This window comes from Mustela nigripes, chromosome 1, assembly GCF_022355385.1.
Source record: "Mustela nigripes isolate SB6536 chromosome 1, MUSNIG.SB6536, whole genome shotgun sequence".
NCBI lineage: Eukaryota > Metazoa > Chordata > Mammalia > Carnivora > Mustelidae > Mustela > Mustela nigripes.
Genome location: NC_081557.1, coordinates 157,251,721 through 157,265,807, shown reverse-complemented (window position 1 = coordinate 157,265,807; position 14,087 = coordinate 157,251,721). Strand labels below are relative to the sequence as shown.

The window sequence follows — 14,087 nt, the reverse complement described above, 5'->3', positions numbered from 1 at the left end:
AAAGAAAGAAAGAAAGAAAGAAAGAAAGAAAGAAAGAAAGAAAGAAAGAAAGAAAGAAAGAAAGAAAAAATATTTGTTCCATGGTTTCAAGATACTCATTAATAAATCAGTAGGATTATACTTTTAGATGAATGTGCCTCAAAATATTATGTAGCTACTTTCTGCTTTCCCAGTTTGTATATTTCCTATTACTTCCTTTGACAGAGATGAACTTCAATAATTCAAAATTTTCTTAATCAAACTTATTCCACTGTCTCCATTTAGAATTCTATCATTTTCATATCAATCATGTTCATGACCAATTAATATGAAAAAATGGGTCATTATAAGCATATGTGTAAGACTGGCATTAAAATTTAAACAGACCTTGTTTAGGCTTCAGAGTGGCATACTTTAATCATTGTCTTCTCCTTAATTACATTCAAATCAACATATATTTATGAAGAAGCAAAGCAGTGTGTTAGGTGTGATGGAGGAAACAAAGATAGATGAGTACTTCATGGGATTTTATGATACCAGATCTTGGAGGAGACCTAGTCTCAAAGAGCCTAAATCTAGTAAGGAACACAAATTTTTGTGGTCAATGGTCCTGGTAAATACATGCTGCTCCTTACAATGGTGATAAGTATGATGAAGTGGTTGGATAAATAGTAATTAATCTTTAAAAAAATCCAAAACTGACTAAAGATAGGAAAAATGTTGAGATGTCTTTCAAAAGAAGTCATTTTACAAAATGACCTTATTTATCTGGTATTACTGGGGATGAACTAGTTCTTATAGGGGTGTATTTCCAAACTGTTCAAACTGAGTATCTCTAAGCACTAAAACATTTTTGATATTAAACATTTTGAAAGAACAGCTTTCTAAAATATATATTTTTCTGACTTCTGAAATTGACCATGACTTTAATCTTTGTTGCTATCTCAGAGTTATTGTTACAATACTAATATGTTAGCAGCATAGCACGATTATACCCTTAGGAACTGTTTTATGACACCGAGTTGTTTTTATTGGAAAAGCCCTACACTGATAGGATATTTGAATTAGTATATCTGATTATTTTTTTCTGTCCCTTGTCTGCTAGAAAATGCTCCTTATGGCTTCGGACTGTTGTCGATATGCCTGCCTTGGTAACAACCCATTCATACTGACATATTGAGATTTCCAGTGCAAAGGAAATAAAACTAAATAAAACTAAATCTGATAGCATTTTCCTTAAGAAAAAGAAAATAGGCTCTGGGTGAGTTTTTAAAGGACATTCTTATGAGTAAACTGCAGGGACTTCCTGTTCTCTATTTCGCTGCTCAGAGATTTTATTTATTTACTTTGAATTTCTTTGTTGTATTCTGAATAGCAAAGCTTTCAGTTATATCCCATCTGATTTCGATAGGACTATATAGCACTATAGTATTTTTGCATTTCTAAGTATTTTTTGATGAATATCTTCAAACTGGAGACTAATATTTAAAAAGAGAATAAATGTCTATGTCCTTGTTATGCCAGAGAAGTCAAGCAAATTTAATAATTTGGAATTTGGCATTAAAGAATGTCAATCACAAATTCCACCGTGGCAAATGCTATGTATCTACTTGCTGAGAAGGAAATAACATTTACTCATTATATTTTTATTAAATGAGTATGTATTTTGCTATAATGAGGTCAAGATCAAAGACAGAAATTCTTAGCATTCGTGCATCAGACTTACTAAATTTCTAGAGGAAGAGAATAGTTCAGAAAATGCAAACATGTATCATTCTGAATCTATTACAACTCAAAGAGCTCTGTATAATTGGCCAATGAAGCACCCGAGAGAAATACTGTAGCATTTAGAATATACCTCCATATTCTGAGCAAATGGATCCTTTGGATCACACAACGTTGAAGATATTCGATGGTTGCCACGGAAACATCGCTGACTTATGTTCTGGGGGACTGGAAATGTTTGCCTGATGATTGTTAACCTTCCAATTGATCTTCTTACAAGTTCCTGAACATCCACATCATTTATTTCCTATAAGATAAGAAATGGAATTATTAGAAATGCTTTAATATGGTAACAGAAACAGAAAACTATTAATGAGTTGTTATTTGTAAATGTAAAGGAATTCGTGACTATAATGCATTTGCTTAGTGCTTAGGACACATCCAGATGAAAACAATAATACATGTTAATTAAAATGATCAGCTCATTTATAGGTGTTGTTTGTGCTTTATATTATATACATTAATGCCTAAATAATTCTAAATGGAGCAACTGCTTAAATCCACCTTATCTGTAGTAATTTTCTAATATACTATGTTGAACATTGGAAAAATATTTGTCTAAACATTGAAAAAGGTCATAAAATCAGTGGGTTTCAAGGTACTTTGAGTACCCAGAAGATAGTTGCAATGTAAGAGGAATATATATTTTTCTTAGAAATGAAAAATGGAGTTTTTAAATAAAGCAAGTAAAGAAAACAAGAGGACATTTAAAAAAATGTTTCTCAATTATTTCTTAGAACTGGTATTAATTCATACATTTCTCTTGGTAAAGAACAGATTAAACAAAGTGTTCATAAAGATGGAACATTTTTTATTATACAATGTGAACCAGAATAGATGAATGGAAAAAAAAAACAATATTCTTTATCCAAATTGATATTATCTTGCACATGAGTATTTGTCAAAGTCAAGGAACATATTTTCTACTCTCTTCACCCCCTCCCACCTTCCAACTTCAGACTTAAATTTTAAGACTTGGATCAATCATGGAAGTAGAAATAATAAAAATGAAATAATATTTTTATACTATAACATCTATTCTAACTGGAATTAGAATAGAAATGATAAGAATAAATTTTAGTTTTAAGGCAGTCTTTACTAAAGCAGTTTGTGCTTCATAGTGTCCATTTGGAGTGTTTTAAACCAACAAAGCCTTTGCAATTAACATATTATCGGTTTCAATAGATTCTTATGACGGCAGAAATAAGATTTGACACAAGATAAATTTTGGACTGTGGTGAGCATTTCTTGGTTTTGATCTGAAGAATTATTAAAGAATAATGAAAAAGAAAAAGACTATTTATAGGTATAAATTGTCTTCTTTTCCTTTCTAGATTAATTACATATTATTCTTATTTAAAGCATATATTAGTTTTAAAATTCATTATTTTTTATCTTCACAAAATAGAGATTTTCTGGAAATAAAATAATACCTGTCAGCTGTATGCAGTATAATATTCTGGATTTCTGGTCAATTGATCCCTAATGTACCATAAAAAATGATTTTTCTCATTTAAAATGCTGTCTTTTTCCTTTAGTCTATGTCCTTTCCCTAGCCCACCAGAAACACTATCTGGCAAAAAGCAAGTCACTTTTTAATTCTCTATTATCCATTCACAAAGCAGAATTAAACAGTATCTCATCAACTTCCATTTTAAGACTGAAATTTAACCAGAAACATTTTAAAAGTAACTAATATTGCTTTTCAGTGTCTTTACTTTTTTTTTTTTTATTCCATGTTGTGCAGACAGGAATTTTCATTTAAAAGACAGTGAGAGATTCTACCACCTTTTTCATAATGTTAATTAAGTTTTGTTATATATGTGATCTTTTGTTCTTTAGTAATACTAAGATACAGCAACATTTTGTAAAACAGCATCATTTCTACCTGCCCCACACATGATGAACTATAAATCAGCATGTTAGTATAAAAACTTATATTAAGTCTCTGCTTATAGTTGACAAACATTAAGCACTTCACCTATTGTCTCATTTTCTACTAAAAACTGCATTCTGAATCAGATACTGTGATTCTTACTTCATAAATAAAGAACCAGAGAAATTCCAAGTTCTTCATTCAAAATATTCTTTATTCATGGTATGAATTTATAAATGTCATCAAAAGAAACACTCTCTAAAGTAATTATACAAGATATGCACATTTCCTTATGTGAAATATTTAGATTAATATTCATGAATGATAGAAATTAAAACTATAAAGATATATTATTCTGGTATTAAACATATTAATGATTCTATAAGGAATAATAAAGTAATCTATCATGAGCCAAAGTCTTTAAGTGGACTATTTTCAAGCCCGCAAAAAGGGATGATTTTGAAAGCTGAAGTTCTCAGGTGTCTAAGCAACTAAGCTATATCTGAGGAAATGTCAATTTAAATTGAATATATTTTGCCTATTATTATTTGGGAAAGGGAAAAGGAAGTAATTTTCTGGGAGGAAAGAATCTGCCATTCTGAATGAAGTTAACAGACAGTCTGTCTCAAAAAATTCACTTGCAGTTTTAGTTTTGACACCTGATCTCAAAAATAGTTTGATAGCGATATGAAAACTTGATTAGGCAGCTATTTTATATTTACAGAACTTTACTTCTACATTTCAAAAAGTGCATTTCAAGAGAGGCAGATGTAATGCTATGTAAACACTGAAAGTCAAATGAATATTTACTCTATTTTAAAGATACTCTTTTAAATGAAAAAAAATCCATAAGTAAACTACTATAATAAAATATGAAACTATTGTATAATCTATTAGAATTTACATTGTTCTAAGACTCTGAACTTTAAAAAATGTGTGAACCATCAGATTTTTTAAAAATCCAGAACCAGTTCAAACACTCATTCTCCCAAGCCTCCAGTACCACCAAATTATGCTAATCTCTATAAAGATATACAGAAATTTTCTCAGTTTTAAAGAATTCAAAGAGGTTGAATAACAAAATTGTTTGTTCTTTTTGTATTCTCTATATGAATAAGTATATTTCTGAATTAAGAATTAATAATGTAATAAAAGTGAAAAAATGTGTTATTTATTTATTTTTAAAGATTTTATTTATTTATTTGACAGAGAGAAATCACAAGTAAGCAGAGAGGCAGGCAGAGGAGGAAGCAGGCTCCCCGCGGAGCAGAGAGCCTGATGCAGGGCTTCATACCAGGACCCTGGGATCATGACCTGAGCCGAAGGCAGAGGCTTTAACACACTGAGCCACCCAGGCGCCCCGAAAAAAGGTTTTATTATATCTAACATATTTAGATATAATAAAACATATGTTAGATATAATAAAACATATGTTAGATATAATAAAACATACATATACACATATATTTGAATGTATATGTGTTTGTGTGTGTGTGTGTATACACACACTTCTTTAGGAATTAGGCATACAGTCTTTTTTTTTCCCAAAAAATAACTTACACAGATAATAAAAAATTATTAATAGTCAAGTCAAAATATTCCTATTCCCTTTGCTGTAAGAGTTTGGTACAAGGTGAACCCTGAACTGTGTAAGAGAGAAGAAGAGGAAAGCTAAAACTTTGTTTCAACTCCATCCAGAAACAGCCACTTCCCAGAACAAATCTTTTAGGAGAATTCAGTCACTCCCAAATCTTTGTGGTGTATCAGCATAGGTTTAAAATAATAAATTCCAGGGAAGGAAAGACTCTCAAAATCCATTAGATAAGATGCCCATCTATACTGTATAAACTATTTTGGAAGAGACTTCCTTCTTTTCCCTTTTTTTTTTTCTTTTTTTAAATGTCAGCATCTAACAAAGTTTCTGTCTCATCATAGGTATTTGTTAAATGTTGATAAATTTAAAAATGAATGAACAAATGAAGTAATGGCAGGACTTCACCAAACTATCTCCTAAAGATAGATACCTGAAATTTTAAGTGTAGCAACTGGGATGCTGTCATAACTTCAACACTAACAAATAAGCCAGATTTTAGTAATGTCATTAAGCAGTATACTATATGGCGTAGTTTGAAAAAATTATATTTTTTGTTGTTGCTTTTGCTAATGTTTATATTCTTCATGCTTTAGCAAAGATGAACCTTTCACGCTTCCACAAAATTTAACATTAATGTGAAATAATTACACAAACATAATGTTGAAATATGGAACAAAACCAACTGTAGGCTATATACCAGCAGGAAATGTAGCAGAATGGTAAATTTCTGCTTAAGAGATTAGTAGTGAGCAGTTCAATTAATCACTAAACTAGGAAAAATGAACAACCTCCTTTACACATATAGGCTTTTAAAATCTAAACAACAACTTCTTTTTAACTGCAATACTGAATTGCAGCAATTACCTTAAATTATTTAAACAAGAAGTCAGGGCACCAAAGGTCAGGTTCAGTGTTATCAAAGGATAGAGGGTGCTTATAGCGTGATGTTTCCTGCATCTCTAGACAATGCATATCTTTCTATCCGAATTTCTAATTTTTGTAAAACTTAAATAAAGTGTGAGGCCATCTGTTTCATGACCATAGGGGGATGACAATACTTATATGGAAAGGCTGTTCTGAGCTAGAGTCACTGATTGCAGGGAGAAGATAAATACCATTACCGACTACTAACATATGATTGATTATACCATATGAGGTAACACAGCCTCTCATTATTATAACACACTTATTGCAAATGAAAAAAATATATTGTTTTCAAGTTCGTACATCAATTTGTATCATGATGCACATTGCCAACTTTGATTTATAGCACCTCTTTAAGAAACTATTGGTGCAATAGATTAAATAAATGTTTGCAACCCATTTTAAAATTAGCAACAAAATAGTAGCTATGCAAACCAATCTAGACAGATTCATGTTTTCCACATTCAGTCAAATGGGCATTTGCATAGTTAGAGTTCTGCTGTTGTTGTTACTACTTCTAGAGTTTGTTAACTTCTTAGCAAATTTGAGAAATAGATGTTTCTTCTTTTATGGAAACTAGGATAATTTTAATTCATTCATTATAAATTTGTATAAGCAACTCATAAACAAAGTAAAGGTACTGAGAGTTAAGTTTCCAAAGGCATATTTTGTATCTCAGAGAAAACAAGGTAACTAAACGGAATCACTTAGAAGAATGTTGACTGCAGATATATGGATAATGATGATTTTTCCTAGGAATGAAAGTACAGAAAACATGTTTGAACCTAATTTAGGTAAAAATAATAACAAATATAAACTGTGGGCTGTGAACATCAGATTTTTCAGAAGCTAGGTGGTATTGACCTGCCCCCAAAAAATGACAGCTCTGTTCAAGGACTAGTAAGAAGGACTGCATGTAAAAAGGACACAAGGGTTTTAGTAATGGTAAAGGTGAAGTTATAAAGTTATGACAGCTTACAGTAGAAAATCCAAGTGTGAAGGAGGAAAAAAAGAATTGTGGTCTCCTATACTCCTAACATTTAGTGATTTATTTGCTGGTTAAATTGCTTTGTTTGTGTGGATGTTTTATTTACAAAATAGTGGCCCAACTTGCTGAATATACATTTAAAGACATTTTCCTTCTAATATTTTATTAAATTAACTTAAATGTAAGTTTAAAAAGACTCCTAATGTTTATGAAATCTATACTAAAATAGAAATTGTTATTATTTCCTTAATATTTGTCACTAATGAAATACACTCTAGTCTCCTCAGGCTTCCTCTGTATGATATGAAGGAATGATTTCTCCCATAGCACAAACAGATACAGAAGCAGTAGACAGATGACTCCTGGTGTTCCAGGATCTCTACGTGGGTTCACACTTTTAAGATTCAGGCATGTTGTTAGAAGTTTAATTGGATATGGGGGGAAAAGTAATTAATGGGTCCCCTATGTAATATTATCAAAGAAGAGAAGGGAAGGGACATTTTTGTTTAATGATTCTAAGTATTAATTGGTTTAATTAATCTTTAGTCAACCAGTACCAAAAGATTGGGATCATTCTTGCATATTTTCAGTGCTCTGAAACTAGAACTCAATCACAAGAGGAAAGGTGGGGAAAAACAAATACATGGAGGCTAAAGTGCATCTTACTAAAGAATAAATGGGTCAATTAGGAAATTTAAAAAGAATTGAAAAAACTCATGGAAACAAATGAAAATGAAAACACAAAGGTTCAAAATATTTGGGACACAGCAAAGGCAGTCCTGAAAAAAAAGTATATAGCGATACAAGCCTTTCTCAAGAAACAAGAAAGGTCTCAAGTACACAACCTAACCCTACACCTAAAGAAGCTGGAGAAAGAACATCAAAGAAAGCCTAAACCCACCAGGAGAAGAGAAATCATAAAGATCAGAGCAGAAATTAATGAAATAGAAACCAAAAGAATAGTAGAACAAATCAATGAAACTAGGAACTAGTTCTTTGAAAGAATTAATAAGATTGATAAATCCCTGGCCAGACTTATCAGAAAAAAAGGAGAAAGGACCTAAATAAATAAAATCATGAATGAAAGAGAAGAGATCACAACCAACACCAAATACAAACAATTATGAGAACATATTGTGAGCAACTATATGCCAGCAAATTTGACAATCTGGAAGAAATGGATGCATTCCTAGAGACATATAAACTACCACAACTGAACCAGGAAGAAATAGAAAACCTGAACAGAACCATAACCACTGAGGAGATTGAAGCACTCATCAAAAATCTCCCAACAAAGAAGAGCCCAGGGCCAGACAGCTTCCCAGGGGAATTCTACCAAACACTAAAGAAGAATTAATACCTATTCTCCAGAAACTGCTCCAAAAAATAGATATGGAAGGAGAACTTCCAAACTCATTTCATAAGGCCAGCATTACCTTCCTCACAAAACCAGACAAAGACCCCACCAAACAGGAGAATTACAGACCAATATCCTTGATGAACACAGATTCGAAAATTCCCACCAAAATACTAGCCAATAGGATCAAACAGTAAATTTAAAAAATTACTCACCACAACCAAGTGAGATTTATTCCTGGGCTGCAAGGTTGGTTCAACATCCACATATTTGTATCAATGTGATACAGTACATTAATCAAAGAAAGAATAAAAACCATATGAAACTCTCAATAGATGCTGAAAAAACACTTGACAAAGTACAGCATCATTTCTTGATCAAAACTCTTTACAGTATAGGCATAGAGGGTACATACTTCAAAACCATCAAAGCCATCTATGAAAAACCCACAGCAAATATCATTCTTAATGGGGAAAAACTGAGAAGTTTTCCCCTAAAGTCAGGAACATGGCAGGGATGCTCACTATCACCACTGTTATTCAACATATTACTAGAAGTCCTAGCCTCGGCAATCAGACAACAAAAAGAAATAAAAGGCATCTGAATCAGCAAATAAAAAGTCAAACTCTCACTCTTTGCAGATAATATGATACTTTATGTGGAAAACCCAAAAGACTCCACTCCAAAACTGCCAGAACTCATACCGGAATTCAGTAGTCAGGATATAAAATCAATTCACAGAAATCAGTTGCATTTCTAGATACCAACAGCAAGACAGAAGAAAGAGAAATTAAGGAGTTGATCTCATTTACAAATGCATCGAAAACCATAAGATACCTAAGAGTAAACCTAACCAAAGATATAAAGAATGTGTACTCAGAAAACTATAAAGTACTCATGGAAGAAATTGAGGAAGGCACAAAGAAATGGAAAAACATTCCATGCTCATAGATTGGAAGAACGAATATTATGAAAATGTCTATACTCCCTAAAGCAATCTACACATTTAATGCAACTCTTATCAAAATATCATCAATTTTTTTCAAAGAAATAGAACAAATAATTCTAAAATTTATATGAAACCAAAAAAGACCCCAAATAGCCAGAGAAATGTTGAAAAACAAAGTCAGTATTGGTGGCCTCACAAGTCTAGGCTTTAAGCTCTATTACAAAGTGGTAATCATGAAGACAGTATGGTACTGGTACAAAAACAGAAACATGGATCAATGGAACAAAATAGCCCAGAAATGGACCCTCAACTCCATGGTCAACTAGTCTTTCACAAAGCAGGAAAGAATTTCCAATGGAAAAAAGATAGCATCTTCAACAAATGGTGTTGGGAAAATTGGACAGCCACATGCAGAAGGATGAAACTGGACCATTTCCTTATACCACACAGAAAAGTAGACTAACATGGATGAAAGACCTCAGCTTGCAACAGAAACCTCTCAAAATCCTTGAGGAGAGCACAGGGAGCAACCTCTTCGACCTCAGCCACAGCAACTTCTTCCTAGAAACATCACCAAACACAAGGGAGGCAAGGGCAAAAATGAACTATTGGGACTTCATCAAGATCAAAAGCTTTTGCACAGCAAAGGGAACATTCAACAAAATCAAGACAACTTACAGAATGGGAGAAGGTATTCAAAAACGACATATCAGATAAAGGGCTAGTATTCAAGTATCTATAAAGAACTTATCAAACTTAATACCCAAAGAACAAATAATCTAATCAAGAAATGGGCAGAGGACATGGACAGACATTTCCACAAAGAAAACATCCAGATGGCCAACAGATACATGAAAAAGTGCTCCACATCACTTGGCATCAGGGAAATACAACTCAAAACCACAATGAGATACCACCTCACACCAGTCAGAATGGCTGAAATTAACAAGTCAGCAAATGACAGATGTTGGCGAGAATGCGGAGAAAGGGGAGCCCTCCTGCACTGTTGGTGGAAATGGATGCTGGTGCAGTCACTCTGGAATTAGTAGGGAGGTTCCTCAAAAAGTTGAAAATAGGGCTACCCTATGACCCACCAATCGCACTACTGGGTACTTATCCTAAAGATACAAATGTAGTGATCCGAAGGGGCACATGCACCCAAATATTATAGCAGCAATGTCCACAACAGCCAAACTATGGAATAGAATCTAGATGTCCATCAACAGATGAATGGATAAAGAAGATGTGGTATATATATACAATGGAATACTATGCAGCCATCCAAAGAAATGAAACTTTGCCATTTGCAATGATGTGGATGGAACTAGAGGGTATCATACCAAGAGAAATAAATCAATCAGAGAAAGACAGCTATCAAATAATCTCTCTGATATGTGGAATTTGAGAGGCAGGGAGTGGGGATTGTGGGGCAGAGGAATGAAAAAATGAAACAAGATGGGATCTGGAGGGAGACAAACCATAAGAGACTCTTAATCTCACAAAACAACTGAGGGTTGCTGGGGGGTGGGGGTTGGGATAGGGTTGTTGGGTTATGGACATTGGGGAGAGTATATGCTATGGTGAGTGCTATGAAATATGTAAGCCTGATCATTCACAGACCTGTACCCCTGGGGCAAATAATATATTATATTTTAATAAAAATAATTTAAAAAATAGGATTGTGCTATCTGCAACAACATAGATGAACCTAGAGGGTATTATGCTAAGTGAAATATGTCAGACTGATAAAGAGAGCACCGAATCCTAACCACTAGACCACCAGGGAAGTTTGTCAGACTGATAAAGACCATATAATTTCATTCAAATTTGGCATCTAAAACAAAACAAAACAAACATAAAATGAATAAGCAAAAAAAATAAAAGACCTATAGAGAAGAAACTAATGGTTGCCAGAGGGATGAGGGTTGGGGAGATGGGCAAAATGGGTGAAGGGGAGAGGAAGGTACAGATTTCTAGTTATGGAATGGATAAGTCATGAGATTAAAAGGGATATTATAAGAAATATAGTCAATGATATTATAATAGTGCTGTAAGATAACAAAAGATAGCTAAACTTGTAGTGAGCGTAACATATTTGTTGAATCACTGTATCATACACCTGAAACTAATGCAATATTGTGCATCAACTAAGTTTAAATGAATACATAAATAGATAAGTTAATTAATTAATAAGTAGTATAGGAATATTCTGAATTCACCTTCTCACTTGGACACATTGAATCAACAGCTGCATATGGAACAATCCCTTCTGAAAAATTACTGGAAATCAGCTGAGCAGCTACCCCACAACAAAAAATTAAAGAGCTTTATCAATATGGGTAGGAGAGGCAGAGATGTGTTCTTTCCAAAAAGCCCACCCCCAGCATAGTGACACACAGTTGAGAGGAATCTCACAAATACAGAGCTTGTCTCTGAGAAGCAAGGGGTCTATGCTCCATCTCAGGCATCCCAATTCTTAGGACCTACAATGGAGAGATAAGCCCCCAAAGTGTCTGGCTTTGGAAACCAATGGGGCTTACATCTAGGAGCCCCAAAGAGCTGTAGGGAACTGAGTTTCCATTTTTTAAAGGGTGTACACACAGACTCATTCACCTCAGGACCAAGTGCAAAAGCAGCAGTTTGAAAATCATCTAGAGTATATTTGAAAGAAATTCATTTGCTAATCTTAATGCATCTGCCAGAAGGGCAGGGGCCTGTTGGCCTCTCTCTGGAGATGAAGGTGCTGGTGGCCACCATTTTTGCAATGTCACTTTTCCTTGCTAGTGCTGTCAGGTGTCTCAGCCCTTCACTCTCCTGTGGTCCCACTAAAGCCGGCAGGCATGCCTTACCCTCACATTAACCTGTGGTCCTGTTAAAATCAGCAAATACACATAGTCCACACACGAGACACCCTCTGAGCAGTTGGCTCTGAGGTCCAGGGGGTGTTGCATTCCTGGGCCCCATGGGATTGAAACAATCAGAGAGACAGTTCTTGGCAGGTTACCATCCCCAGGTCATAGCACAGAGAATAGACTGAAACACCTACATCTTCCTGTGAAGAAAGCCTATTTTACTTGTCCTGGAACGTCAGTCAGAAAGGCAGGTTTCAGGATTGCCACATACCCAGAGGCTACATGGGCCAGATGTTGCCATCTTTGTGCCCTTGCTTCACTACAGCTTGTCAGTACCTTCAAGAAAGGAGCTTATACATTTGTCTGAAACCCCAAATTTTACAGCTGTCAGCAAGGGAGCCCCTCTACATGGACTGGTCTGGATGCCAGCAGGGCTTACAATTGTGGTCCTACAGAACTGTATGTATTTTCATCCTTTAAAAAGTGGTGCCTGAGCATCTGGCACAGAATAAGCATGAAACTAGGTGCTAATTTGGATCCCTCCCTTTGAAACAGTGGCAGAGTTTGGCACAACTTCAACCAACTGGGACTGATGAAGAATAAATCAGGTTGCTTAGACAATCACAAAGGTTTCACAGGCAACTAAGAGCTAGGGCAGGGTTGAATGACAGTTCATCTTCTACACAAATCCACTCATGCAAGACTGGGAGAGAAAGCTATACAATACATAGTAATAAGCATGGTCAAGCAAAATGAAGAAACAGAGGAATATATTCCAAACAAAAGAATATCACAAAACCCCAGAAAAAAAAAAACTTAATGAAACAGAGATATTTCATTTACTTGATAAAGAGTTCAAGGTGATGGTCATAAAGATGCTCACCAAACTCAGGAGAAGATAAATAAAAACTGAGAACTTCAAAGAGAGATAAAAAATATAAGAAAATACCAACAGAAGTCATAGAGCTGAAGAACACAATAATTCAACTGAAGAATACACTGGAAAGCTTCAACAGCACACTAGATAAAAAAGAGGAAATGATCAGTTATCCTGAAGATAAGGCAGTAGAACTCATGCAGTCAGAGCAGCAAAAAGAAAACCAATCAAAAACTAAAGATAACTTAAGGAACCTATAAAATAAAATCAAACTGAACAAATTTGCATCAGAGAAGACCCAAAAGGAGAAGGAGTGAGAAAGGGACAAAAAAACTTATTTGAAGAAATAATGGCTGAAAAATTCCCTAACCTGGGGCAGGAAATAGACATTCAGATCCAATTAGTCCGGAAAGTCAAAAAAGAAGAGGAACCCAAAGACAGACACACCAAGACAACTTATAATTAAATTTCAAAACATAAAGCTAATAAGAGAACCTTAAAAAAACAGAGAAAAAGAACTTATTACATATAAGGGAATGAACAAATGAAAATGGAACTGTAACATACCAAAATCTATGGGTTGATGCAAAAACAGAAGGAGAAATTAAGAAAATAGTCCCACTCACAACTGCTTAAAAAGAAGGAAATATCAAGAAACAAATTTAACTGTGGAAGTGAAAGACCTGTATACTCCAAACTATAAGATATGGAAAACATAAATTGAAGAAGCACAACTAAGTGAAAATGTATTTTATGCTGATGTACTGGAAGAATTAATATTATTAAAATGTCCATATTACCCAAGGCAATCTATAAAATCCTTGCAATCCCTATCAAAATCCCAATGGCATTTTCACATAAATAGAACAAACAGTCCTAAAATTTTGTATGGAAACACAAAGGATC

The 14,087-nt window shown here is 34.0% G+C and overlaps 1 protein-coding gene across 1 annotated transcript in view; it reads right to left on the bottom strand.

Annotated features, from left to right (window-relative positions):
- GRID2 (glutamate ionotropic receptor delta type subunit 2) overlaps nt 1–14,087 on the bottom strand; it is a 1,183,642-nt gene that overhangs the window by 556,304 nt on the left and 613,251 nt on the right. The window contains exon 6 of the mRNA XM_059414235.1: nt 1,838–2,011. Coding sequence (XP_059270218.1) covers nt 1,838–2,011 — 174 coding nt within the window. The remainder of the gene's footprint in view (nt 1–1,837; nt 2,012–14,087) is intronic.